Genomic DNA, 25,888 nt, shown 5'->3' on the forward strand with positions numbered 1-25,888 from the left:
CCCCAGCGTTAGCCATTTCAAGCTAAATGTTTGGCCGGGGACCAGGCCACAAAGCAAAACCATCCCATGGTGTCCACACGCCCCTCCTCTTAGCCTCTCTTTGGCTTCATGCACATGTTTGAATAGGCAATGTTTTGGAAAGGCTTTAGGCCAACCATACATTAATAGACTATAAAAAACCTGCCACTTGCGTAAGGTTTTACACTTAACAGCCAGCTTATCTCGATCTGCAGAGTTTCCATCACAGTGCTCAGGTAAGCCTTCGCACCATCTCACATTACAAGATCATGCAGGTCTTCTCATGGTCACACTGTGGCGGTTCGACGTTAATAGAAACCCACAAGGCACTGATCATCACAAAGTTCACCTGTTGACAAGGCCACCATAGTAACACTGTCAAGATGCAGTCCAAGCGAGAAGCGAGCTCAGTATTTAGTGAGTTAAAAGCTTCGCGCACACTTGCAAAGGATCTGCTGTTTTAGAAAATAAACCACATTTGTGAGATTTATTTCTTTCTTTCAGAAATGAGATGGGAATTGCTTTCAATGAGCCAATGCACATATACAGTTAAAACCACCAACTTCTCTTTCCAGTCATTTACAAAACGAGATTTAGTCTAGTAATGTGGATTTCAAATGTTTCAAGGCTGATACTGATATCAGTGTTTTTGTATTGGAGCTATCAGTAGCTCATATTTTGCACTGATATTCAGTAGGGTTCATTAAAATGGCCATATTAATGCACCAAAAAGTCAACATTTTTATTCCTGACCGCAAACAAAAGACTCTGAAACAGCATTCATACCATAATAAGCTATTAAAGCGCTCCCGTTTAACCCAGAGAAATGAAATAATGTTTTAGGTTTAGGAGCTCTTTGCAGCACAAAGATCCATTGCTTTCACAAAGAATAAAACCACCCTTGTCCATTATTATTTATGTAAATCAAAGCTCTTTGTGCATCCACTGCGTTGGTCAATTCTCTTCCCTCCTCTCCTTCTTTCTTGCTTTGTATCGTGCAGACTCACATTTGCACATCCTCATGTTTTTCTGACACTTTTATAGACATCACTGACTCCACAGCCGAGCGTTTTATTCCACAGTTTAAATGACACAAGGCAGACCGCTAACAGGTTAATTCCTGGAGCCGCGCTGTCTGGTCTCAACAGATATACACAACAACACCTTTCTGTATGTCCTTGGAAATGGGACTGTTTGTGTGCCCAGGAGTGTTTGTGTATCACGCACTCCTCTTGTGTATATGTAAAGTGACGACTTGACAAAGTGGAACAAGAAAAATTACAAGCTGCATTCTCTGGCATTCGTTATTTTCCATATATGGGGAATGCAGGGACATAAAACACAAATACACCTGACCACACACACAGGCACACACACACACACACACACACACACACAGGCACACACACACACACACACACACACACACACAACCCGTTTACAGCATTATTGGAACACATATACACAAAAGTACAGTTTCTTTCACACATACAGAGACATGCAATTAAACACATACATATACATACGCTAAGTATTGTCCAACACCCGTGTACACAAAGTTTGTTCTCTGAGCACATAAAGTAGTGAGAGCTTAGCATGGTTGGCAGATAATGGAGACACTGTCATAATGAAATCAGTAGTTTTTGTGCTCGTTAAGCAATGTGCAAACCATGCCTGTTGGTTTTTAGTTAAATATAAAGCAGATAGTGTCAAACACACACAGCTCTGAAGCATCTGTGGCTGACACCCAGACTACTCAAAAAACTAGATCCAGAGCCAAGAAACCAAATCCAGCAACCAAATGTTTTTGCTTTGGTGAATATTGGAAAACTGTCCATGATTCTTTTTGTTGTATTGCCAATGAATAACATTCTTTTGGGAGAAGGTGTAGCCATTGATTTGCCAGATTTGCAAACCTCTCAGGATAGATTCATCAACCAATCAGAAGTAACTTTTAAACAAAGCCATGTTATTACAAACTAACGGCCCGGTCTTCGAGGACTTATATCCATATTGTAGACTACAATCGTGCAGGTCATGATTTATCCACGGAAGTAGTAACATTTGGTGCCACTGCAGGCACCAAATGTTACTCAAGTATATCCATTGTAATATACCTCTACTTCACTACAGTTCAGGGGGAAATATTGTACTTTGATCAAACTACACAACAGTATATAAAAAAGTTTAAATTAGCGCCACCTCAACCAACAAAAAAAAAAGGGGGGCTACAATTACACATTAATGCATCAGTAATAACAATCTAATAATATAATTGCATACATTCATGGAGTGCATTTATCTGCTTTGACAACTTTTACTTTTGATACTTTAAGTATAGTTTGATAACAATACTAATATTCTCTAACTAAAGTAACATTTTCAATACAGGACTTTTACTCGTAACAGAGCATTTTCACAGTGCGGTAGTGCCACTTTTACTTCAGTAAAGTTTTGCAGAATTGTCCAGTATCTAGCGCTAGGGTTGAAACTAATAGCTATTGGTAGGATGTGAATAGTCTTGTGTAGCCAATCTGACCATCAGAGGTATCGCAAATTTAAAATAACACCCAGTGATATGGCCAAGGATTCAAATGGTCAGTTTTTTTTTTTTTTTTTTTCGAATAATATTTTGACTATCCACAAGATCATGCCACGTTTTTACATGGCCTTTTAATGGATGTTTTAGACAAAATCACAGAATATGTAGTAAAGTTGTTGAAATGTTAGTGTGAAGGCAAAGAGCTAAGAAAGGGATTAAATCTTTGTTGCACTGACCCTTGTTAGTTTTAGGGTTGCTGTGCTTGCAGCTACACCCACCGGAGATGTCACAGTGCACCATGGTGCAGTACTGCATCACTTTTGTAACGTGAACAATGCAACCACTAGATGGTTGCATTGTTCACGATGCAGAGGATTTTCGGACTATCGTTTAATGAGTCTAAAGAAATGTGTGACCTTTACTGACCTCTACTTGTGTCCAGTTGGAACTGCATCAACAATTATAGAACTTATTAAAATAAATTTTAATTAAAAAAAGAAAACCTCCACAATGACTATTACTCCCTAGTCTTATGGCCTTCTTGACTACAGCTGAGCATCTGTTGCGGAGATATATTATGATGCTTCAGCCCAAGTAGTCCAAATGATGTTCACTCTGACTCCATTTACACTGCTGAACAGTTGCCAGTAGTTAAGTACTGTAGATGTAGTCTGGGAAATTGCGGTGCCAGGTGATGAATCATCTGGCATTCAAATTAAACTACCACACAAAGAAATCACTTAGTCATTAAGACCGTGCACTTTGGCCCCACATAAAACTTCGCTATTGTTCCTTTAAATCGTATTGATGCATGGATGGAGGGAGGCTGGGGCAGAGGGAGGAACAGATGGATTGATACATGAACAGATCTTTGGGGAATTAAGATTTGCACTAAGAAAAAAGAACACGAACACTGTGTCTCCTCATTGATGAAAACATATAAGATTGTACCTCCTTAACTGGAGTTTGTACTGGGAGTATATTCTCCTAGTAATTTGTCATCCTGTCTCTTCATCCATTGTGTCATGCACATCTGAGATTTGGCTTAAGCGTCATTAATCCGTGCTGCTTTACTGTCTTAATCCCATTCATTATCACTGCTTGGGTTTGGCCAAAGTAGCTCAGACTTATGTCTTAGTTCGCTCTTGCAGGGTTTTGACGCTCCTGTTCCTGAGGGAACACTGACTCACCACAGTTCTTTGCTCGGGAGCTTAGCTGGTGAGAGGTTTAGCCATCACAGTTCACTCTGTGCTGTTTCTGTGGCTGCTGGATTAATGTGTGACCTCTTTTTTTTTTTTTTTCTTTCTTTTTTTTTCAGAATCTATCCCTGTGTGTCAAACTCTGACAAAAATTTAAGCCTATTCCAGAGTTTTACGGTCTGATGCAAAAGATGGGAAGTGATAGCATGGATGGAAATCATGTAAGGGGAAACCAGAGGAAAAAGCCACTGGGGAAAAAAACAGCACAGATATGTAAGCGGTAGTTATGGAATCCTTCAACATCCTCTGTAAACCAAGTTTTAAACAATCATGGCTGAATTGAAGTAAAGGAAACACTAAACGTGCCATATTAACATTGTGGTGAATCACATTTTCGAGAGCTATTCCAAAGAAAATTAGAAATGCCCATGTTTGATTTCATGTAAGTGAGATTACGTAATCAACCAGTCACTGATACTTCAGTAGCTCTATTTTTAGATTCATGAGTACCAATCCAATAGCTGCATACACTCCGTGAGTCTACTGTACAGGATCAAGTACGATATTACAGCCATGGTTTGCAGTTAGGTGTCGTTAATGTGTTAATTTCTCTGATTTCTCTGAGGTACAGACAGAGGACGTGAGGCTGCGCTCCTCCTCGGAGTTTATCATTGTTAACAGCGCCTTCTAGTGGTCAACTGCTGGACCAGCGCAGGCACATCATTTCTCTATGGGTCCTCAGCCTGAAAATGCAGAGTTAGATCAAAATGATCTTTCCATGTTTGGGAAAGGACGTTTGTCAGGCGGTGAGTGGACAGAGCACTGACAGCCGATGCGGCCTCCCGACACTGAGGGAAGACAAACCGGCTCGAAAGCCTGCAGGGATGAAAAGAACAGCCCTGGCTGGGCTGATGAAGGGGGACATATGTGATGCGAGAAGACGCACACGCTGAAGCAATCAGGCGTTCATCTGCATGCAGGCTATAAAATAATAGAGCCCGGTCGCACTTAAGTTGTCAGGCTGTTGCCTCAAAATCTCAGAGTTCGTGACATCTCCCCCCTTTTTTCTCTCTTGTTGCTCTTTTTCGTCCCTGCACGACTTTCTCTTTTCCCCTGTTTGTCTCTGCGTGTGTGTGTGTGTGTATCTGCATATGTGCGTATGAGAGAGAGGGAAAAGGGGCGTGTGGATGGATTCCCCCTCTGGCTACACTTGCAACATCAGTGGTGTCCAATGGAAGCAACAGGTGCAGGCTTTAAAGGTGACTTATGGACCGGAGCAGGTATCCCTGCCAGCCTGTCTAAACGGAAAGCCAGCTCCGCGTGGGAAGGAAAGGAACTGAATCCGTGTTCCGATCATTATCTACATGAAGTGATGGCCACACGGCGTAGGGCGGCAGTGCTTTCCTCTCCGTTCCGACCATGAATGCAAAGCAGCGCCGCTCCGCTCCCCCTTGTCCGGACTGAGGACGTCCCATTCGACCCGTGACAATCAGGCACTTATGACTCACGCAGGGGGGTTACCGATGATGAATTTTTTATGGCCAGGGAAGAGCCATGATGTCAGAAAATGGTTTTTCCTTGAGACCTGAAATGAGACTTTGAGAGGGGAGATTTTCAAATCCAGGAGTCTGCAATTCGCACCACATTCTTTTCAAGTTAAGAACAAATTTCGCACAGTGATCCAGTAAACTGTCGAAGTGGGAGACAATGCACATTATTTCAAGACTTTTTCTTGAATTAGGTGCCATTTCTAAAGAGGCTTTTAATCTCCTACCATTTATTTCTATGAGTCTCCAGGGGAATTATCTCAACCAATGTAAAAAAAAAAAAAAAAAAAAAAAAAAAAAAAAGCTTGTTTGACACAAAAGTGAGATTTCATAGCTGACTATGAGTGCGGGCGACTTTTTTTTTTTTTTGCAGTGCGGGGCAGTGTAAAGACCTTTGGGGAGAACTTAAAGCCACCAGTTCGCAGCCAGTGAAAGCCCCTGCAGGAAACGTTTGACGAGGGTTGCGCTGCTTTCTGCTCTTGCCTCTTGTACCTCGGCATCAGTTCAGCATTCGGGGTGAAAGAGCGATCCTCCTGCTGCTGAAAGAAAAAAAAAAAAAAAAAAAAAAACCGAAAAAAAAAAAAATGTTTGGCCGCCTGCCAAGCCGTGGAACAAGTGCGCCTCCCTTCCCTGCTGTTTAGCGTATTCATAGTTAGGGGTTTGGGCTCGGCTGTTTTTAAAAAGGCAAGGCAGCTCTCAAGTTGATCAGTCTGCTCAGGAAACCTCTGGTGGAGAAAGTATTGGAGTCCAAGCTGAAAGGGGGAGAGCAGTTGAGATTTTGTGCAAAGAAGTGCTTTGCTCCTGCAGAGGACAGTATCTCGGGAAAAATAGCACACATATTTTAAATTGGTCATCTGAACTCTTTTTGCACGGTGCACAGCTCAAAGCCTCTAATTCATGTTTTAGTGTTTTTTATATAGATAGCAACACTCTTGGATAAAGACTCTTGGCTTTAGCTTTAAGAATCGGATTATCTGACTGAGGCATTGTGTTCATTAGAGCAGTCTACTTTTTCCCCTCCTCTTCGCATTTGAGGTTTATGCTATAACTGAAGAGAACACCAACAATGATTCTGAGTTTTTGCCTCTTGGTGACATTTATCTTGGGGCTGTCCGGGTGCTTGGGCTCATACGTGCCGTGCGAGCCTTGTGACCAGAAGGCGCTGTCCATGTGCCCCCCGGTCCCGGTCGGCTGCCAGCTGGTCAAGGAGCCCGGCTGCGGCTGCTGCCTAACGTGCGCCCTGTCCGAGGGACAGGCGTGCGGCGTGTACACCGGGACGTGCACCCAGGGCCTCCGCTGCCTGCCGAGGAGCGGGGAGGAGAAGCCCCTGCACGCCCTTCTCCACGGCAGGGGAGTGTGCACCAACGAGAAAGGATACAAACCTGCCCACCCGCCCATAGGTAAGACCAGCACCGGCCGACTGGCTGAATGCATGCCGGGGACCAAAAGGACGACTTGAAATTAGAAACGCATCAGTGCAAAAGTCTCATGTAGAGCGGGGCAGCGGGATCTCCACTCTCCTCTGTGGATCAGTCTTTAATAACATCTTGTCCCATGCGGGGATGTCCTGAGAGCCGCGGTGGGGTAGGCTACTGCGATGTCTAGTGGGACTGAATAGCTACGAACCCAATAGAGTATCTTTCGGGATAAATCCAACAGGTTTTAGTATTATAAGTATTATCTATATTGCTCTTCTCGCTCCCGTGCGTAGGGACCCTAGGTGGTTCCCTTGTCTCACCGAAAGAGCCGCTGCTGTGGCACACGAGCGGCCAGTGCCAGTTTGTTTGACAGATGGCTCGAGGTGCCGTCTGGTTAACTTTTATCCACTGCCTTGATTAAACTGGCCTCAGGAGCTCATTCCCCCTCTCTCCTCGGGTCTTTGTGGATGTATGCGGTGAGTGCACCTCGTCGGCCGCGGGCTCAGCATCCAGCCGCAGCGTCACTGTTGGGTCCGAGCGGTAATAACGCGGGGGAGGGGGGGGCAAAAAAAGCCCCGGTTGCGTGCCCGGCGCCGGATTCATCTGTTGCGGGCGGCTCGACTCGCCGCTGCGGTAAAACACACACATGGCGCGTCCCGGCCGGGCTGGGCTTTTAGTGCGGGACGGTGGCTGTCGGACGGCGGTTTAGCAGGACCCAAGGGGAGGGGGGGGGCTGACAAGGATCCAGGTAGCCCCCGTTTTAAAATATTGACATTTCAAGGCAGCGCGAATTATTAAACGCGTTTCTCTGAGGAGTTTTCGCCCTCTCCGCGGTTGATCTCGGCCAACGGCAAAAATGTTCTCAAGCAGGACAAAAACTTTATCAAAAGACGCCCGTGAACAAAAGCAGAGCTTATTTATGCGAGGAATATTGGGAGGAAAAATGTGGAAATCCCTAAAGTGGAGCCTGTTCTGCAAATTGCCGCCTTTCATATCCAGCGCTTTAACAAGTGTCTGTCAAACGCCACGATTTTCCATCCTCACGCCAGAGCGCAGTAGTCTTTTATGTCTCTCATTTCCAATATCAATACGCACCTAAATCAATCCAGGCAGAAGGTAAAAGGACAGTGTATTGACTATATGGGGCCGGGGGGGGGGGTTCTAGTTAAAACAGAATTTAGATAGATTTAGATCTTCAGGCTACCCCTAGGGTGGTGTTTAGAGTCGGATTACCACTAAATCTGCAGCCTATCCGTGAGACAGCCACAGAGCAAAGAAAGAAAGAGACGCAGAGAGACAGACAGCCCGAGAGACGGAGGGAGAAGCGGAGCTGAGCCAATAGCCTTGACTGATTTAAGACGTTTCTGGGTATAGGAGAGAGGTCCACTGTCACTCAGAGTTTTAGCAGCTTGTCAGCAACTAGATAAGTAGGTGGTAACCACAAAGGTTTTGGCTACATGCCTCATTCTATAAAATCGGCTACGAGCGGGCTCGTTCTGGCTTTTGACAGTCACTGGGCTGAGAGCTGCCCTCGCCTCTCCTCTTAATGACATGATAACAGCATGTGCTCTGCGTTCTAACAAATACCCCCCCCCCCCCAAAAAAAAAAAAAAACATTCTGTTTTGCAAAGCATTGATCACTAACTGAGAAGATGTAAAGGACTGGCTGTGAGTTTTGTGTGTGTTTCGAGTTTGTGTGTGTGTGTGTATTTGCTCTCAGGTATACTTGGGCGGGGCTGTGTGGGTGTTTGGGTGTGCATTGTGTGTGATTGTTGTGAGTGATGACACCTCGGGCAGTTTTGTCTCACCGTGGTTTTGCACACGCACACACACGCGCACACGCACGTGCACACGTGCGCGTGCACACGCACACACAAGCACACACACACACACACACACACACAGAACCTGACTTCTTTGTTGGCTCTCAGAGGTAATCAGAGCATCTTTTCCTGCCTCTGGCAGTGCATTCATTGCATGGGCGCTCAGTCACAACGCAGTGATTCAGCAGAATGCCTCCGGCTCTCTCTTTCCTCTGAAGGGCCTTCTGTCAAACAGCTCAGCGGATGGGAACTGTTGAGGTGAGCTTCTGGTTTCCTGTGGTGTGGGGTTGCAGCTGTCTGTGTGCTGTACCAGCTGAGCAAGACAAACACAGGGAGGAGGAGCTCAAGAGCCTGCCCCACTCAGGAGGCCATGTGAGCTGCAGCCTACTAAATATTGACTGGGGCAGCTAAACAATGGGATAGAGGAATCTTTGCTATCCTACTGCTCATGTAAGAAAAAGAACCCTGGCCATCAATCCGTGTCTGGGTTCATGTCCCAGCAGTGCATTAATTCATGTTTTGCTTGCACTGTGATCCCAGGAGTTGCGTGGATTGTAAGGCACAGGAGGTGGCATGTGCTTTGCGGACACTCAGATTTTGTTAGCCCCCTATAATGAATCAGACCCTGGAAAGCTTGCCAACAGATATGACTTCATGGCAGCAGGCCCCTCGTCCTTCGAGCTTCTGAAAGGGCCTTATGTTTGAACAGATTGCTCTTTGCCAAGAAACAAAAGATGATTAGGGAGTGGCTCCAAATCCAGAATACTCCACTCACACACGGACAGAAATGCTATGCCCCTTATTAGCATAGCAACAGGAAACCTGGTGCATTTACCGACAACTGTAATACTTTACGTTTGTCTTGGCTCTTTGGATGCAGTTTAAACCTGTTGCCAGACAGTGTCGGAGTTCTTTCGGTTAAAGGGACATTCTGAATAGTTATTGGTTTTTCACATGTCACATTTATTTGTTCGATGATATTTACAATTGTCGGTAAGTCAAGCAACTGCAGGCTTCTGATGCTTAATGTTTGCCAGAGAACTTCACATATGTATGATAACAGTGCTGCCTTCACATTTCTAAGCACCATACAGAATCACTTGTCATCACATACTTTTAGAAAGCAATTCAACTTTGAGAATTACCATCTGCTTTTTCCATGTCCACATCATCACTGACACAGCTGGTTAGTGGGTCGTAGCTGAGAAACTGAAGCAAGCGGTAAAACACTCATTCTCTCTGACTGTACACTTAGACTAATGACAACCAGCCTCCATACTCTGTCTGCTGTGGACATTGCGTGCTCCTACACACATGCCACGTTAGATATAGCTCTGGTCACGTGTGGTCCCAGCTGTCTGACAGCTTCATGATGGGCTCATGTGAAAGGAAAGACTGTATGTGGCTTTCCATCTGTCTCACCTTGAACATCTGAGACAGTGCAGTGTAAGCTTAGCATGCTGCAAAATCTGTTGCAGGTGCTAGGGTGAATTATTGGAAAGGTCATTTTGTCAAGATATCACAAGTGGACTTCGAGAAAAAGCACACAATTCATGGAAAATGTGTTGCAGAGAAAAGGTAGAGAATCTATTTCTTAGTTACGACTCTGAGACTTTGGATGGTTTTGTCTGTGTTTCAAAGCATATTTTGACGTCCAGTTTGATCACAGGGGCAGTCTACAGCATTGGAGCTGTTACTGGCAAGCAAATAGCCTTTTTGGCACACTTGCCTGATTTCTTCCTCTAACACTTGAGAGAGATATTTATACAGCTTATTGGTCACTGACAACTAGCCTGCTGGTGACGACAGCTGTGAAAGAAATCAGCACTCACCGTTGTCTTTCTACACTGCAAAGCGCGTGATTCAAAAAAAGGCAGGCGTGGCCGCATGCTGGGCTTTAAAATGATGTCACATGTGTTTAGACATGACCTGTGTGCTCTGATCTCACCACTAACACCTGGTTACATGGTGCAAGACAGGACCAGAATCATCTCTTTGTCTCCACAGAGGATTTTATGAAAATTCCAATCACTAGCAGGACAAAAAATAGTCCTCTTAAGTTTCGGAAGGATTTCTAAGAAATTGGGGAGCTCCACCGAAACACTGGTGTTGCTCCGAATGTGAGACGGGTGAACCTTTTGTTGTACTCAGGCCATGCTGGGAAGCCCCTCTTTTGCACCGAATAGTGCTTCCTCCTAAATGCTTCATAATTGTTGAAATTGTGTCATTTTTGATTCATAGGTCCGATCATCTAGCATCATAAGAAAAAAACAAATTTCAATAGAAAAAATAAGCAACTTCGAATGGTGTATGTATCGTATTACATGAGAAGGCGGTTTGCTCATTTTGGTTGTGCTTCGTAACACACCATCAAACTGTAAATACAAAAACATAAAAATAAATAAAAATAACAAAAGTGTTAACCACAAATTAATCTTAAAGCTAGTTTTTCACCCACTGTGATGTTTCTTTTTATGCTGCTCGGAGATCCTCCTTGTACAGTACGCCCGACACTTGCCAAAATAGCTGCTTCTGCTGCACGGGAGTTAGAACATCGTCACACCCAGCAATTGTGTTGTGGTGATGGTCACCCAAAAAGAGGTTGCATCCGTCCATGTGGCTTGTTGAAAACCCAAACTCAGATGTGGGATGAGACCTCAGACCAGAATTAGGAATGTATAGTAGAAGGGCCTTCCGTCTTGCTCCGATAATGTACTTTTCACATGACTACTTGAAGCATGGATTGAGCATTTCTTTACACCGCGGACGCTGTAAACAGGTCAGAAAGTTTGCTTACCTATAGGAGCATTTCCCACTTGGAAGGATTTTGTATCCTCTCATAAATCCTGTTTTGTGATTTATAATCCTTGAATTGTTCTTGTTGCTATTTTATACCATGCATTCAGAAAAGCAGGGAACTTTTTGATTGCAAAGAGCTTATTCTGCGTGGACAATACCACAGGAAGAGCTATTCCCTGCACGTTCAGCAGCTGATCGAGAGCATGCGTAGGGCCGAACAACAGAAACTGATCAACAGGACATACGGGTAAAAACATAATTCCCTTACTCTTGTGGACAGAGCAGTCCATGTCCTCTTACTGCTGCAACTGGTGTGGAAGGGAACCTTTTTCAGTCATCAGTCTCATGTAACCGGGCTTTGTGCACTGCTGTCAAGTCATGTGCAGAGGACATAACTTACTGGCTTTTTGGATCAAAACCACTATCACCTTATTAAGGGGCTCCTGGCCAACCATGCTATTATTGTAGTCAAATTTTGCTTTCCTCCAGTGATACTACCTTGGACACTTTATCCGCAAATTCGTTTGCCACCAAAAAGTTCTAACAGTGGTAACTTTGCCACAATTTTGAAAAGCCTCTCGGACCCATTTCTTTCGGTCATCGGGACCTAAGCTTTGTGCTGCTGCACACACATCCTCAGTGGCTCACACAACTCCACTGGGTCTTTCACACCTCCCTTTCTGCTCTAGAAACTGCAGGGTTATCAGGCCGTGGCCTTCTTTCAAATATTAAGTAGCTGAGGCAGTACGAGTCTGAAGGATGGTTTACTAATGTTGTGCTTGTTATGGCACAGGGCCTCAGGCTCATTTATCCCCACAATTATCTTGTCATACCCCCTGTTGAGATTAAACAGCAGCCCTATTAACTACTCTCTTACAGCTTGTAAAGATGTAATTTCAGATGCTGCACAGAGACTGACTTAATCATAGGCAGGATGAAACAAATGTGGTGTAATGCTGGGAAATCCAATGACAGGTGGGAGAAGCTATTGTCCAGTCTTTTTTGCTATCTAAATGGTTTTATTATAGTCTTAAAGATCCAGTGGAGAGAAAAATCCAAAGAAGGGGTAGCTCATCTTTCATGCTTGGACTGCTTCCCATAAGAAACTTGGGATATTCATGAAGCATAATTGTGTGCAGATGTTAATTTTTAAACAGAGAAGTATCAGGTGCACCTCCTTTGGCTTCTCTGCTCCTCTCGTCCTAATGAAATCTTTAGCTCGAGCAGAGGGAGAGAGATAGCAGCACAGCTTTGGGCTCAGCTGAATGGAAGAGCTGCACATGACTTGGCTCACTTGGCTCCCGTCCAGCATCTTGGCTGAGTTTCAGGTGTTAAACACAGACCCTCTAAGCCTCCTTTACAAGCTGGGTACCCTGAGCATGGAAAAACTGAGTTTTTGTGGCTGCACTGAAGAGCCCACTTCTGAAGAGATGAATTTAGCGATTTTGTGAGTGGAGGAGAAAAGAAGTCAGACACCATTGTCTTAACAAAAGCTCAGTAATTTTAAAAAGCAGTTTAAAAACCTTTTCTAGTCCATATTTCTAACACTGTTCTCTGAAGACCGATATTTTCTCAAAGTGACTGACTTGTGAGGTGAGCATAATTGATGTGCCATGGTGTAGACCTTTCTTAGTCTGGCCATTTATATGCTCAAATGTGATTACACATGAAACAAGAATGCATGTTAAAAAAACACAGTCTGTTTTTTCAACAGCATATTTCATTGCCAAATATGTGGCATTTTAATCAAGTGCCCTGAGAAATTATTGGACTGTACAGCAGAAATAAAGAGTTTTTCCACAGTGGTCACATGCATGGTTTACATAGGAATGCTTGTTTGACATATTTATTTATAGCAAGTAATAGCCCCGTAGTCTTAGTGGGGAGACACAAGGACATATCTAAACACAAACCAAGGCCTGCCAAGTCATGAGTTGTGAGATTAATTTCAAAGAGACGGCAGTGCAGCACAGAAGCCAAAGACCCAATTCTGGTAATCACCCTGCCCCCACCTCCCTCCCCTCCCAGAAACTCCAGACGCTCATGCTGTGTCAGGCTCTTTGAACATCAGTTTCTCGGAGCTTGCGTCCTTGTTACGTCTCAGTGCCTTTCTCTCCGTTGGAGAACGGGCCAGTCAGCGAACTTATGGCAACTCGTTAAATCATATTTTCCAACATATACTCTATACAAGTATACAAGTATGGAACTCGATTTGTCTTTCAACGGCAGTTGGCCTATAGTCCACAGCCAACATTCCTCTCTGGTTCAGTGCGTCTGGCCCTCTGCACCACGGCGGGTTTCCTTGTCAGATAAATATAACCAGGGTCATCCACTGGCACCATTGCTTCAGCCAGTTGGGGCCTGGCAAAGTCCCCACAATAACTCTGTACTTATGGTACAGCTAAGCCAAGGGGGGGAGCAGAGGGCTTCTTTCTGTGGCCTCAAAGAACTTCTGGCTGGGGGTCCAGGCTTAAGAGGCTGAGCCCCAAAGATTGGGGGGAGGGGGGCAAGGGTAAGGATAAAGGACCTCAACCTGTGAATATCCTATCAAGGGGGACTTTCAGATCTCTGAGACTATAGTGCCCCCTGGGGGAGCTGAAATTACGTCTAACAACTGCATAAAATGTGAAAGAAATGTACAAGCATTTATATGAGCCCACAGAGCAACTGGATTTTCCTCAGCTTGACATTTGAATCAGTTTAATGCGGGACACGTCGCCATTAACTTACTACACTCAGAGTGTTTCAGTCCCTGTTGCAGTTTAGCAGTCCAGATAAAGTGTTAGCAGATTTTCCAGGAACAGTGTAGGCGGTCATGCAAATGTGATGCCGTTTTCCCAAGTTGGAGAGGTCTGCATGCTCACAAATAAGTGCTGCCCTGTATCTGTGTATCTGTATTTATGTGGGACTTAACTAATCGTAAGACTAACATGTCTCAATGATATCGGTTGAGGTATTTGTACATTACTGGACGAATATCTAAATATGTGGTGTCTTTCTTGTTTTCAGTAACATCAGAAGATGTTTGAGTATCACTTTACTCAAAAAATGTTATAAGTAGAGATTTTGGGGGTCGAAAAGTGGTGTTGGGTGAGAAAAGACAAGTTTAGCGAGAGTTTTGCTGTAGCTGAAGGAGTTCATCAGCTGTTGATCTTAGTGCCAGCCTCCCCTCCTCTGTAAACAAATGTTAAGCAACATTTGGTAGCACAAACCCTGGGAAAAGCACCTGGTATAGTATTTATGTTGGAAGGACTAATTAGCTGCAGAATCTCACAATTTATGCGTAGAGCAAATTAACATATAATAATAAGTATTACAATAATGATACTGAGTACTAAATTTTTACATTTTGACTTTTTTCAGTTAATGTAAAATATTTTTATCTATTCATCTTAGTGCTTGCTTATGGGTCTATGGTGACTGTTATTAGATCAGACATCACCCTCTGTGGAGATGTTTTACATTCTCGAATTTTACTTTCTGGTTCAAACAAAGCTTTAAGACGAGTTTCATATGAAATAACCCCGGAGATGAAATAAACAAACACATGTAATTTGAAAAATTTCAAATCAAAAAGTAATAAGAAACAAGCACTTTTTTAGACCTCTAAATATATACTGCCATATGCTGCATGAGCTAGTGATGAAATTTCTTTAAAGCCACTCTAATCAGTATTTTTAAATTAACAACGGATCAAGTAACTATGAGTAATGTGGAAAGGGCAGAACTATCACCAACTTTGCAGTTTCTTTCAGCTCTATTTTAAGCGTCTATCAGTTCCTTGTTTTGGTTTTACAGCCGACAATTTACTTTTTTTATTTCCATCACCCATCTTTCATCAGTATCTTTTCCAGCTGTGGTAGGCTATTGTTCACAGTGGAAGTGCTCTGATAAATACAGTTCATTGTACACTACCCTAGAACCAAATGTCGGACAGACAAAAATGGATACTAGCTAGTAAATGTAATAGATCACTTAGCAGCTAAAGAGCCAGTTGATGGAGACCAAAACAGAACTAGAAAGAGACTGAACATTTGTATTATATTCACCATCGAGACAGAAACAGAATTCCAAATGATCCGATCAACACTTTCTCAAATTGTGTTTTGTATAATAAATGCTTTCAGTGTTGCAAACATATATGAAAACTTCAATCCATTAATACATGGCTGCATCTTTGTCGTAGGTTTAACAATGTGACGTTAATTGACAATCTTTTATTCTTTCGGTGCAGATCGTGAGTCTCGAGAACACGAGGACACTATGACCACAGAGATTACAGAGGAATTGCAGCCAGCTAAAGTGCCACTCCTTCCTAAAGACATTGTGAACAGTAAAAAAGTCCATGCACTGCGCAAGGAGCAAAAGAGGAACCTGGGCAAACAGCGCTCCATGGGCACCCCAATGGACTACTCCCCTCTGCCCATCGACAAGCATGAGCCTGAATTTGTAAGTATTCAGTCTTTTTTGTGTGATCCTGTTTAATTTTTAAAGCCACTATGTGTAGAATTTGAACATTTCTGACTCTGGCAACTCCTAGTGGTAATAAAAGACACTGTGACAGACAGCCTCTCCCTTGTAACCTCTTCCTAGATACAGTAGTTGCATCTTCAGACATCTTTAATTTGAGTGTAACTTGAGTGGAGAACGGCCTCTAAAGACTGTGTTGCTTGATTGTAACCCTGTGCTGTCTTACTCCAAAGGGTCCATGCAGGAGAAAACTGGATGGCATCATTCAGGGGATGAAGGATACGTCTCGTGTAATGGCTTTGTCTTTGTACCTTCCCAACTGCGACAGAAAAGGATTCTTCAAGCGCAAGCAGGTGAGTTTGCTTCAGAAAAGTCTTTGAACTTTTTGCATTAAAATGTCAGAGATTCTGTGTCCTGTATTTTTAGGCTCGCTGTTTTATCTTTTTCCCCATCATTCCATGTACTTTACCTTTTTAAGGCTCAGTCACGCCGGCATTTAAAATAGAAATATTTTTCAGCAAAATCATTTTATCAATTTAAATCGTCAATTTATCAATAGAATTGGATTTGCTTGCAGGGGTGAAGTTAACTCTAACGAATCTGTTAGCGACCGACCTAACATCAAAAAATAACCTCACAAGTTCACAAACTAGCTCTTCGAGTAGTCGCTATGTCGCTAGCCTATTTTGCAAGGACAGGTAAACAAACTTTGCAGTGCCGATTTCAGCAGTGAACAGACCTTTGCCCTCACCACTTTTTGTAAACCTATTTATCTGTTTTCTGGCCCCCAGTGTAAGCCATCTCGCGGCCGCAAACGAGGCATCTGCTGGTGTGTGGACAAGTATGGTGTTCAGCTCCCTGGCACAGACTACAGTGGCGGAGACATTCAGTGTAAAGACCTGGAGAGCAGCAACAACAATGAGTGAAAAGGGGAGGACCACCCTGGACCGCTACCCCCCACCCCCTAACCACCATGTGACCCAGGGCCCACGCCTCCTCTCTGAATCACACCTGTATGCTCCGCCCTCCGTTCACTTCAAGATTTTTGTTTTTTCAAATTGAAAAAAAAGGAAGAAAAAATAATCCAAATGAAAGAACAGGCCGAGAAAAAGACAACTGTATTTTTTTCTTTTCTTTTCTGTTGTTGACCAAGCACTCATCTCGAATGAGGGGAAAAGTCCCAGAAGATTTACTAGATCCCTTGACTATTGCTCATGGGACCCCTTGTATGAGCCAGGTCCCCTGATTGCAGATCCATGAAAATATATGCACGCAATGGATATATTTTTATAGAAGCCGGGGGTTTCAGTACAACACTTTGTATGATGTAAAATTATCACAAAATCATTTTGAAGAGAAAAAAAGCATCAGGCACACTGATTAAAAACACCAGTTTTAGGCTGTGGAACATGATGCTACTGTGGAACTGACGATTGGCTGTTGAGTAATTTGTTTTTTTTTTGTCTGTTTTCCAAAAGAAAAAAAAAGAAACAAGAGATAGGGATATGCTGTAACAGCTGACTCTATCTGGGTACGTGGTTCTGTCAGAGCACTTAAGAATAGGGGAACCTGCTTAGATATGTGTAACTTCACAAAATGATGCATGCATGAATGTGTGTATGTATGTATACAGTGCGAATGTGTGGTATGTATCAGCCTATGTTGGTGTATGATGGAGTGAGCCTATTACAAAAAAAGAATGTCCTAATTTGTTTCTCTTTCGTTTGATTTTGTCACAACTAGTATTGATAGCGCTTGAAGTGGTCTTGGGGCTGGCTTTCTCTTTATTGTAAAGTATGCCTCGGGACACGGAGCATTCATAAACAAAAGAGTAAGCAGATCGTCACAGAATGAACCTATGTAAGTGGCTCTTCAACAATGTAGCTAGCCTGATATGCCAACTGTGCCTATTTGAACAGACAATGCCATGCAGGGCGACACAGAGCTTAGAGACCGCTGACGCTACTGGCGAAATAAAGCTTTTCAGCTGAAGTGATGAGACTCAAGTTCGACTTCGATCTTTCGAGTTCAGTGTGTAATCACACTTGCCAGTCCGGCCTGCTGCTTCTCTGATTCAGTTGTGTGAAGTGTAGTTCTGTATGGTTTTGTTTGTGCTGTTTTCTTTGCCTTCAGTGAAGTAAAGACCGCCCACTTTTGAGCCATGTTCCTTTATCAAGTGGTTTCCCCTCAGTACTGCTACTACAGTATAACCCTGGTGTATTACATTACTTTTAAATATAGTTATTGAATGTTGTTTTTCCTGTAGAAACAAATTATGGCAACAATGTAATTGTGCTTGGAACAAAAAAGATTTTAGCCTGTAAAGAATTTGAATAGGTTCCTTGTAGCCTGTCAGGAGAATGACCCAGAGTCATTTGACTACAGGGCAGTCAAAGAAGCTAACCCTCTGGAACCCTTCTGTGTTCCCTTCATGCTTCCAGGAAAAGGTTTTCCACCTACATCTAAGGGGAACATGACGAAAACAAAAATGTTACAGGTTATAACAGGGTCATTTAAATTGAGTTGTTCTCTCTCTGTGTGTGTCACAGTGCCTTCCTACATGCAAATACATTAAATAATGACGTGAAAGTGACATGGATATCATACGGGGCAACTTCCTTTTTCAGACTGCCCTCGCCAGGGCTGATACTTGATACAAAAACAAAGAGGTTTAGGTTTACTTCTGATTAAGAGAAGAACAATGAATGTGGTAGGTCCTGTAAATGGTGTCAGCAACGCATTGCAAATCCGTTTGTAATCTCTGCCTGTACCTCGGGGCAATTCTGGACAAGAATGATGTGTGAGGAACCACTGTGTATCTGCAGTCAGTTAAACCTCCCTCTTTCTTTGACAACCAATAAGCTAGGATTCTCGCTTTTTCATGTGAATGCCAATGTATATGATTGCCAGAGAGGGGAAGCCAGAGGAAGTTTGGAGGTAATTCAACAATTTCCTTCGCTGCAACAAAAGGGAAATGATATGTGCATCCTAAATGGCTTCAGGTTGTGAATATATATCAAGGCTCCTTGCCCCTCTTCCAACACCAAATCCCCACAACCACTTTCGAAAAAAGCAGCTTGCACTTATTTCAGTTATTCACTATTGATATTGACACACAACAACGTCCTAAGATGTGGTATCATGAAGTTAGTGGAACAAATTTAAAAAAAAAAAAAAAAAAAAAAAAAAAAAAAAACCAAAACAAAAAAACTGCCACAAAAGCTGAATGTTGTGTTATATTGTGCTTACCTTGTAAAGGTGGTGCTCTGAGGTAATATTTGTTGACAGGGGCTGTGCAGCCCATGCCTGGGACCTCCAGTACAGACACATCTTTTTTGGAAAAAATAGACTGAAAGTAACACAAAACTAGAGATGTTTTAATGGCCTATTGCACAGAGATAAGAGTTGAGGAAGAGAGGGGGAAAAGAGAAGGAAGAGAGAGGGAAGAGGAAGAGCAAGCACCATGGGCAGAGGTCATAACCAGGGCCTAGCCACTTCCCCAATATGGGGTCACCAACTGCATGACATTAGATACAGTTAGCAAGACAGTTAGCAGGTCCCAGAGTCACCGAAATCTGGGGAATGCAATACTGCAACCAGGAGTATAACATCAAGTTCCAATTTGATCTGAATACTCTTGAGTTGTAAAACAATGAAATATCATATATCTGGGAACATTTAATGTGTGGATCAATCGAGGTTGTGACTACTTAAATGGTCCAGGCATTTGTTTCTTTTGTTTTGATTGCAAGTTGAGGTTCAGGATTTTAAAGTCTTCTCTTCATTGTGTCAGCAGCTGCCTGTTTCCCACACCTGTTTGCGAGTAGTGACTTCCTCAGGTTTCTCATCTCCTACTTGGTTTAAATTCATATTCACATTTCATACTTCAGTAGTACAGTAATTACAGTACAGCTTTTTTCTGAATACATAACACTTTTTGGATGTAATGAGAAAACGTAATTGGTTTTCATAATTTGGTGTTCACTGGCTTGTGAAATAGACCCATCAGTGGCAGGAGGATAGTGGGAAATAAAATGGTCAGTATTTGGAACTACATAAGACAAATAAAAAAAAAAAAAGAAAAAATCTCAAATTATTAAAGTGAATATCACTGTGTAATATTTATTCAACTTGTAATTTATGTACTCTTTTAACCTTTGTCTTTTTTGTTATGACAAAGCATTTATTTAAATAAAGTTATGTATTCATTTACGCATCTTGGTGAGGTTTTCATTTCTATTGTTGCATTTTTAAGAGGAACAAGTGGCCACCAAATTGGCTTGAAATGTACAGTTTGAAGTGGAATCATCCTGAGAGTAAACATGAACTAATCTGCAAGGCACGAGCTGATAAACCTCTTAGACATAAGCCTGAGACGCCCAGGGTATCCCACAGGATCTCATGCAGCATGCAGGATGTGACTTTATAAAGCCTCGCCTAAGGGCAAGTCACCTGGTTTTCAACACCATAGTCAAAAAGATTGCACAGGAACAAGGAAGTCATTTAACATGAGTTTGAACTTCAAGGGGGGAGGGGGGCTCTAACATCTAGTGGAAGCAGCTCACTATTCAAATGACTGGGAAGAAGGGATTTGTAGCCTGGAGGAAACTTCATCATGTTATGGAAAACCTTTATTACCACTTCAAGGCAGAATGGACTCCCCTGAGTCACACCCATTAATGAAGACATACACATGCAGCTAAACACAAGTGCATACACAGACACAAGGTGTGGACAGAATAGGAGAGGAAGAAAAGCCATACCAGGTCTGGTAAAATTAGCAGAATTAGCCATTGATACTACAGTAGGTCAAAGGTGAAGCAATTTCAGAATGGTCTTTTGAAAAACGTAAAACACAATGGGATCACCTGGTTAAGTAAAGGTTAAAAATCAATGGCAATGATACCAGCTTTTAAGATTAGCTATTGGCTTTCAATTTCTACAGTGTATGCAGACACACAGAATGATAACATATTGAAAGGATCTAAGGATCTGTGCATATCCCCACAAAGGGGTATCTGGAATTTTTTATTCCTTCATTGATTCCAGAAAGAGACAGAATGGGACTTTTCTTTTTGGGGGGCACCAGAATCTCTCCCTGGGGACCTCAGGACTATGACGAACTCCAGATGTGGTTGACTGAAGCAGGGCATGAAAGGGTGGAGGGCCCAGCAGTTCCTGTATAGCAGATCAAGGCTGCCGTAAAGGTTGTTGTGGTATGTCTCAGTGTGTGTGTGTGTGTGTGTGTGTGTGTGTGTGTGTGTGTGTGTGTGTGTGTGTGTGTGTGTGTGTGTGTGTGTGTGTGTGTGAGGGCACGCATGTGGCAGGAACAGCCAAGACTTTGACTTCAGGGAGGAGGGAACATGTGTACAAGATTTGATTTGTGAGGCAGTGAACATGACAATTACTATTTGCCTTCAAAGAAACTGACAACTGCACTTAGGGCTTCAAAGCATTTATGCCCCTTTTATTACATAATTAGGCCAACAATGTTGGATGGCTTAATGTAACGTCATCTCACGCACATCACCCCATACCAAACCCAGTCAAACTGCTGTGTAGAGCATTTCTGTGAACTTCAGACCTCAAAGTTGTGCAGAGAGGTTGGATTCTTTTTCTCTCTGCATGTCTGTCTGCGCAGTAATGTGATTAAACAAATGAGCGGTGATGTAAAATCACGGTGATAGCTCTGGAGATGCTCTCGCTTGTGCATCGATTTACCCGTGGCTCATATCATTAAAGGTGACTTTTAGAAATGACGATGGGGCATTTAAAGACATAAGCTTACAAATGGCATGCAGATGTTTACACTGCATAATTGGGATCTTTGCAAATCACTGCTTGTGCTCTTGTATAATGCTATCTCTTAAAGGGGTAATGGTGGTTCTTTTCATCACCGGGATGGAGATGAAAGGAGATTTGAAAGAATTTACAGCAGTTGCGAGTAAATCACATGACTTAGTGGGGGAATCCTCCAATGCCGGTGGTAGAAGACGGCAGACAAGTGTCTGCTAGTTTTCATCCCAACCCTTTCTTCAAAGAAAGATTTAGGCCCCTAATCCCAAATGGAGGGTTCTTCAGCTTGGATCGGATGTGACTGTGAGAATCACAACTACATGTTAAGTAAACTAACTTTGAGATTAATATTTTACATCCTAAAAGCCATAAACGGAGCATTTTAAGGCACTGTTATACTGTAATGCTTCTGTTATGGCTGCCATTCACTGCAGACTTTTCTAGCTTTTAGCTCTTGCAATTGGTTCCATTAAATTTGTACCCACCAGAGTAATTATTGTGATCTCAGAACACAGCTACATCACTAAAAAATTTTCAGACGTGACTAGAAACACAAGTGGTCAGCCAGATTGTGAACAAACCCTAGGTTAGGTTTATTATCTGGAAGAGAAAATCATAGCAAAAGGTAAAATTACGACCAAAATTTCAATCACAGATTACAGACCTACTTCCTGAATTAATTTTGAGCTCTTGCCATTGTTGTACGCACTCGTGAATTTAATTTGAAATGAGGGATTATTAATAAGATTTTAGTTGTGCTCACCTTGGGTTTGACTTTACACTTTCCAAACTTCTTGGCTTGTTCACAATTTCAGTGACTGTCTGACTGTCTGTTTTTCTTGTCCTATTGAGCCTTTTTTAGCGATGTTACAGCACTCGGAGACCCAGGCAATTACTTTGGTCGGTACAAAATGGTTAAATGGTTAATGGTTAAACCCATGGCCAGAACAATGAGAATAAAACCCATATTGTAATAACCTTTAATTTTCCTGTAAAATACAGTTGTTTAGATTCAAGACAGTCTCAAGCTTAACGGTATTAGCTTGTTCAATATAACTGCACTTGTAGTGCAAGTGTACAAGTGCATAACCACATCTGCACATACACTCACTACTGACTCATACTCATACTCACACTGAAGTCTTCCCTTACCTCCCGGTTAGCTTGTGTTCCACCACATCCGTTATAGCGCATTTTTGCATTGAGGTTTTTTTTTTCCATCTTTCTATGACTGTGAAACATAATAATTGGCTTTTTTGTCCATGTTCAAGAATAAATGTCTCTACTGTTGTACTTCCTGCTAACACTGGAGCACCTTGTCATTTTAACAAAGATAAAACAACAATTATTTTGTTAACATTCAACAAGTACAGCTTCCGTGAGTCTTAGACACAGACCAACCATCAACATATTGAGGGAAGTTGTTGAATGCTAACAAAAGAAATAGTAGTCTGAAAGTAGGGCGGAAGCACAAAAATACACACACGTGTGCTTTTGCACATAGACACACACACACAATCACGCAAGCACAGATACTTAGCCCCTACTACTATTCCCACTGCTAAACTACCCTCCTCAGCCAATTGTGCCTGATCTATTAAACCCAAAACAAAAGACACTTGTTTTGATTTGTTTTCAGGAAAAGGCCAGCCTCACACTACCATTAAATGTGCAGAACAACCCGAGGACGCCCAAGATCCATCTGTGTAAACAAGCCAAGCGGTCAAATTTTTAAAGCAAACTCACTGCCAAAAACCAGCCACTAATAAGACAAAATATAAAAGAAATTAGAAATAAAAAACAATATGTCACAAAAACTGAAGAAAGTTGTAGCTGTAGCTGTAAGAGCGATCATATTTTGCAAAGCCTGGTGCTCGATTAACTGTGTTGCCAACAGTCAACAAAACATTTCTCAAAAAATAATATTTTTCTGCTTTGACTGAGACTCATCTTGAGTCTGACTTCATACAATACTCACATGTCCCTATGTATACTGAAAGAGTTACGGGTCAGTGTAAGCATTCCGCCTCTCCATACTGTATCATCTTAATGCAATACACTGTAAAGATGTATTTAGTGCAAAAATATATTTTAACATTCAGCTGAAGCTAATATGAGACTCTATGAGACCATTCTGGGTTAGCTAGATCAAGTGGGCAACTTCTGACTGGCAGTTGCAAGCAGGTTCACTGCCTGTGTTGTCTCCCAGCAACAAACCCTCATGTGACTAGGACGAAATATCCTTCCACCTAAGCTCAGCAAGGAAACACAACAAGGGGATTTTGTACTAAAATGAAAGAATATTGTGAAAAATGCCCATTGCAATTTTCCAGTGCCAAAATGACACAAAATGGACTCAAAGTTTAATCAATAATCAAAATAGTTGCTAATTTATTTGTGTGGATCAAGAAATCAGTTAGTTGACTAATCGTTTTAACTTTACATATTAGCTTGAGCTGAACTTTAGAATACACTTTGCACAAAACAATGACTCTAGATTTTGTCTTCCCACTTTTACAGTGCCATTATGCCTTGCATATTGGACAGTGGATAATGGTCATCGCAATTATGGACGGGGGGGGGGGTGATTACAGGAACCAGTACCGCTTTAAACACTGTCCCTGAATTTTTTTTTTATATACATATAATTTGCACCAGCGACATGTTTGGTAGGAAACATAATTGTGACCAGATTATGTTATCAATAAATGTAATCAGGATATGTTGTTAATTAATATATTTGGCAAGTCTCAAATACATTGATACTGATCATATCAGTAGAATGTTCACAGACAAAATATTTGTTTCCCACCAAAGTATCCAATCCAGCAGTACAATATCCACTTGTAGTGACTATAGTATTATTATACTCTTTTGCAATCACAGCAGCACAGCACAGGGAAAGGTCCTGGTCTGATTTAATACAGAAAAAGTTCACAGTGACATCATTCATATTTTAAATGTAACCAAACCCTCCACCATCTTTCCCTAACCTTAAATACAGTGCTTTTGTTGCCTAAACCTAACCACACATGGCACTGTGGATTTGAGCTCTGCTGTGACAGTCGTGCGGTTTGAACACCGGCCACCCGCCCCAACTGCCTCCTGGGAACTCTGATGTTGTTAATAAATGTAGCACATCATTCACTACAAAAAAAAAAAAAAAAAAAAATGTTGCCTCTGAATGTATTTCAGCCAGCAATTATGTTGCCACCAGATCGTATTTGGGAAAGCAGTTTTAGTAGCCTATAAATGTAATTTCAGGGAGACAGTTGCTTTGGATGTACATTGGGCATGAGAATATTGCTTTTAAGATAGAAAATTGAAAAATCAAAACCATCAGTTTGGCTGTTCTCCGTAGCCCCATTTTCTTCCACTGTACCTACATTTAAGTATCAAGAGGAACCAATACGTTTTTTATAGGTACCTGATTGATACAGCTAATTACCATGTAAATCCAGCTCTGTATTATAAAGTGTTTCTAGATCATGATGATCCACAACTCTTGAAAAATCTCTGAAATCACAAGAATGTCGACATCCCCTTAATTTAAGCAGCACAGCCTGTACAAGTGAAACAGTTCTGTAGAAACTTAAACTTGATCACAATGGTCCCAATATCCTGTTTTGTTTGAGGCATTCAGAATCGTTAACAGCACCCCTACTTCCCTCTGTTACGACTTCATGTTAGTTATCTCTCTTTGAACATGATCTGTAGCACAAATATGTGTGTGGCTGTGTGTGAGTGTGTCTGTGTGCATTTGCATACTTGGCTTGGTTTATTCATAGACACCTTTACCCACTTAGTATCACATTTGTCACTGTCAGCCCCCCATCCTAATCCCTCCTCATGTCGACACTTCATTAGTAACCCCAGCAACACATGGGTACACACACACACACACACACACACACACACACACACACACACACACACACACACACACACACATACACATACACATACACCTATGCACACATGTTTGTCTGCAGTGATAGGAATGGTGGTGCCACCCAGTAGTTTCCAGCGTGTATTTTTTCTTTTGTGACACTTGGAATTGACAAGTGTTGATAGGAAAACTGCTGACAAACAACAACAGCCCTCTACAGCTACCAAACAGGTAGGTGTGGATTCATAGAAACACTTGGTGGTTCCAGATTTTACATTTAGAGTTAAATTAACATGACGCGTTTACTGTGAAATGTCATACAAATTGAAATTAATAAAGAACAAGCCACTTCAGACTCTTTTTCATTGAATGTCAGAGCAAAAGACC

General features: G+C 42.2%; 1 protein-coding gene across 1 annotated transcript; it reads left to right on the forward strand.

Annotated features, from left to right (window-relative positions):
* The first annotated feature begins 6,035 nt into the window (after positions 1 to 6,035).
* Positions 6,036 to 21,003, forward strand: igfbp5b (insulin-like growth factor binding protein 5b). The gene is made up of 4 exons (XM_040149020.1): positions 6,036 to 6,706; positions 15,581 to 15,795; positions 16,050 to 16,169; positions 16,608 to 21,003. Exons 1-4 carry the CDS (start codon positions 6,373 to 6,375, stop codon positions 16,740 to 16,742), a joined length of 804 nt encoding a protein of 267 aa, XP_040004954.1. The 5' UTR covers positions 6,036 to 6,372; the 3' UTR covers positions 16,743 to 21,003.
* The last annotated feature ends 4,885 nt before the right edge of the window (positions 21,004 to 25,888 follow it).

This window comes from Xiphias gladius, chromosome 16 (genome assembly GCF_016859285.1).
Source record: "Xiphias gladius isolate SHS-SW01 ecotype Sanya breed wild chromosome 16, ASM1685928v1, whole genome shotgun sequence".
Taxonomy (NCBI): domain Eukaryota; kingdom Metazoa; phylum Chordata; class Actinopteri; order Istiophoriformes; family Xiphiidae; genus Xiphias; species Xiphias gladius.